The sequence below is a fragment of the Trachymyrmex cornetzi genome, unplaced genomic scaffold, assembly GCF_001594075.2.
Source record: "Trachymyrmex cornetzi isolate Tcor2-1 unplaced genomic scaffold, Tcor1.1 scaffold532, whole genome shotgun sequence".
NCBI classification, from domain to species: Eukaryota; Metazoa; Arthropoda; class Insecta; order Hymenoptera; family Formicidae; genus Trachymyrmex; species Trachymyrmex cornetzi.
In genome coordinates, this window is record NW_017299842.1 from 17681 (window position 1) to 21982 (window position 4302).

Sequence of the window (4302 nt, forward strand, 5' to 3'; positions counted from 1 at the left end):
TAAAACAGGAGGCTTTAGCATCGCCTTAAGGCCCTTTCATGGGTAGTTGCGTGAACCGAAGAGGTTCGCCTAAAAATAATTTGTTGCAGAATTTAAAATTTGAGAGGTGGCTCTCGAATGAGAGAGAGAGTGGCAACCATTGGCCATCCGATACGATCCATAGCACCTTTAGTGTGCTGCCTAAATTTAAACCCGATGAATATGGTTTCTCCCGGGATTTTATTGCTGGCAGTTATTACCATCCAGGTATAAGACACTTTTGTGCGATATCTCAGGGAAATCCGGATCGACTTGTGAACGCCATTGTGGCACACTGTCCCATACTTTCTTGCCGGCATAGCCAGACAGAACCCTGTATCTGGAAGGGAAGTATAAGTTGCTTGGCACGAGGAGTTATTCTGAAGGGAATAACCACGCTTGATTAAGATCACGTTGCTTTCCATCGTAAGTGAGTAAGGTTCTTTGTTCATGATATTATATCCGCTATTATCTACTGATAACTGTGTTGGCGTCACTTCAACGTCCAACGTTGTTTGCAAAGAATCCAATTTAACGTACCTTGTACAACTCTGATTACTGAGCACGGCATATTTTTTACAGCCTAAATACGGATTCGCATAAATTAATATACCTAGTATTACTTATTGTTTTTATACTCTTTTCCTTGTTAGGCATTACCTTACATATTAATAATTAAATATCTTATAATATTTTACGTATCACTTCATTACTTAACCGATTTAAAATACTTGCTTTGATTCAGATTTTCAATGCTCTTTGAATTAATCCACATATTAAACTTTAACTTTCCATCATCACTGTAAAGATATTTCGTAGCTTTGAATTATTATATTACATGCCATTTTATTATTCTGAATTATTACTATGTGCGACCTTATTATTATGAATGATCATATTATGTATGCTTTCGTTATTCTGAACTACTATATTATGTGTGACTTACTATTCTGAATTATCATATTATATATGCTTTCATTATTCTGATCTACTATATTGTGTGTTATTTACTATTCTGAATTAAGATGTTATGTATGCTTTCATTATACTGAACTACTATATTGTGTGTGATTTAATATTCTGAATTATTATGTTATGTATGATTATAATATTCTAAACTATATTCTATTTCGTATGATTTATATTGCGCTCAATGATTTATATTGCTCTTAATTATTTATATTACTCTTAATGATTCATATTGTTCTTAATAATTTTTCGTGAGACTTCTTAATCGGGGCTATTATTTTTCTTTAACTTAAAAGTTCTTGAGCGCCCGGTATTAACAGTGCCTGTTCCGGTTTGTATCTTTGAATCGCTCATATGATTTTGCATACATATGTTTTAAATTAGAGTCACAGTGTGCTTCTCCTCATTAAAACTAACGTCACTCGAGCCAACGGACTACCAGATAGGAGTTGTCGAAACAGATGTACTTCGTTTTTTATGGTGGAACAAAGCTCGTCCAGAAGAGATAGACGTATATAGACATCGATGAGTAGTATTCGGACTCTCTTGCAGCCCCTTCCTTTTTGGAGGAACCATCGAATATCACCTAGAGAAAATGTTGCAACAGACAGAAATTGAAGAGGAAAAAAATTTCATCCAACGCCTGAAAAAATCATTTTATGTGTATAATTGCGTGGCTAGTGTAGATTCGAGAAATGAGGCCATAGCTTTCGAGACTGTTGCTAGACGTATTATAGCTATAGGCAAGTTTGACCTACGAGGCTGGGAGCACACCGGACAATTAGAAGAACCCAAGTTAACTTCAGTACTCGGTTTATTGTGGGACAACGAACAAAATATACTGAAATTATCACCTACACTAAAGGAGTTACAAACGAGCCCTCAAGTCACCAAGAGGCACATACTAACCGCTGCTCAGAAAATATTTGATCTCATAGGAGTATCTGTATCTATATCTTTAGAACCTAAGCTTTTATTACAGAAATTGTGATCGTGTAAACTCGGCTGGGACGACGAAGTATCAGAAGAAGTAAAGACTAATTTCATTAACTGGCAACAGCAACTACATTGGTTAGAAAAACTATGTATTCCACGATGGGCATTTAGTCCAAGAGAAGGCAAGATATCTTTCCACATATTTATAGACGCCAGTCAGGAAGCGTATGCAACCGTTGTCTTCGCGAGAACGGAAACTTCAAAGAACATATACGTACAACTTATTCAGGCAAGGTCTCGGGTAGCGCCTATCGTAAAGATGACGATCCCTCATCTGGAACTGCTTGCTGCCACCATAGGAGCACGACTTTGGCACTCAATAAAAGATGCAGAAGATTTCGAGGAAACAGAAGTTTTCTTTTGGTCAGATTCAGCAATCGTTTTAGCGTGGATACAAAGGAACAAACAATGGAATACATTTGTTGAAAATAAAGTCAAGGAAATACGTTCCTTATCAAATCCAGAACAATGGCACCACGTACCCGAATCTATGAACCCAGCTGACTTGCCCTCAAGAGGATGCAAAGCTAAACAGTTGGTGGAATCACATTGGTGGGAAGGCCCGACGTGGCTTAAACTATCTGCAAATCAATGGCCTTCATCTGTCTATAGCGAAAATGAAGAAGAAATCGACGTTGAGGCGAAGAGATCATACAAAAACAAAAAAGAAGTTAATACATGTATATCCATTTTACAGGAAGAGACGGGATGGTACATGCAAAATCAATCCAAGTATCTAAAAATAATAAGAACTACAGCTTGGATTCTACGATTCCTAACTAACTGTCGAGTTCAACAATCCGCTAGACTTTCAGGAGAGTTATCTGCTAGAGAATTCATCGAGGCAGACTTAACAGTTTTCAAGTTGACTCAAAAGGAATCATTCAACGAGAAGAGTGAACCACGGTTCAATACACTCGGCACATATACAGACGAAAATGGATTGTTACGTCTGAGATCTTTAATAATTAATCGCAACGATGAGTATAATTTTCGACATCCGATTCTATTGGATCCAAAACATCCTCTAGTAAAAAAACTAATTGAGTACAGACATCAGCAGCTTATGCATGCAGGAACGCAAATTGTGATGAGCAATTTAAGAGAAACCTTTTGGATACTCACATGTAGAAGAGCAGTACGTTCAGTGATAAATAATTGTTGGACGTGTAGGCGTCATCAAGCCAAGAAAGCCGACGCTATCCCTGGCAGTCTACCACAGGAACGTGTAAAAGAAGCCAATATATTTGAGATCACAGGCATTGATTATATAGGACCTTTATTTTTGAAGAAGAATCAAAAGGTATGGATTTGCTTATTCACCTGTACTGTATATAGAGCGATCCATTTGGTGCTCACCACATTGTTACGTCCAGGACCCAAAGGTATTTTTATCTTAGTGGAAAGAAGGAATTAGGAGGGGGCCAAGGAAGGGTGCAACTTGTACCGCTTTTTGTGGCTTATCGCTCCGTGGACGCGTGCCACAACTCGGAAGCACTTGTGCGAGTCTTTGGTGCGGGTAAACGCAAATACGAAGCGCTGTTACGCCGCCCAAGACAGTGCCACCGTTGGTCCTTATTTTTGATCAAGGAACTTAATCCTTATAACCAGGGATAGGACCCGTACGGTCTTCAAGGTGATGGAATGAGTCGGAAGGGTTAGAGAATGAAGGGTGACTCAATTTGATTTACAACTAATATTTAATATAATCTAACAATTTATACATTACAATATTTGGTACATTATGAATTGGTATTATCCTTTCATCTAATCGCATAGCTAATTGACATGTGAGTATATCTATATTTTATTATATGGTCGTGTGTGTGTGTGTGTGTGTGTATGGTTATGGGGAGGGAGAAGAGCGCCTGTTGATTTCGACGAAATATTCCAATGATTTCAATATTTCGTCGTAATCTGTGTCGTCTTCTTCGGGAACGGGAGAATAGGAAACGGGAGTGAAATCTAAGTAGGAAGATGATGGGCAACTAGGAGCGGTGATGGGAAAAGATTCTGTAAGGTCTATAAGAAGAATTTCTGAACTGCTGGGGGTGAATTCGTCTTTGATTTTCTTATAGGAGCCAGGCGGTTGGCTACGAGGCTCCTCTACAGTTTTTATGCTCCGGTTAACAATAGGAGGTGGAGTTCCCTTAAGAAGCGGCTCGATCCTCGCTCTCTTCCAATGTACGATGGCTATTACGCTTGACCATCTACGCGTGAAATTATAGTAGGTATAGTATGCCGGTTCTAAGCCATGGGGCTAGAGGGGAGCGCGGGGTGCGGGGGATACTCGTAGGCGAGGGGAAGCGTAGCGCGGGG

General features: G+C 39.0%; 1 protein-coding gene across 1 annotated transcript; it reads left to right on the plus strand.

Moving 5' to 3' along the window:
* The first annotated feature begins 2242 nt into the window (after window positions 1–2242).
* LOC108765777 (uncharacterized) lies at window positions 2243–3400 on the plus strand. Its single transcript, XM_018514624.1, has one exon. It carries the CDS (start codon window positions 2243–2245, stop codon window positions 3398–3400), a length of 1158 nt encoding a protein of 385 aa, XP_018370126.1.
* The last annotated feature ends 902 nt before the right edge of the window (window positions 3401–4302 follow it).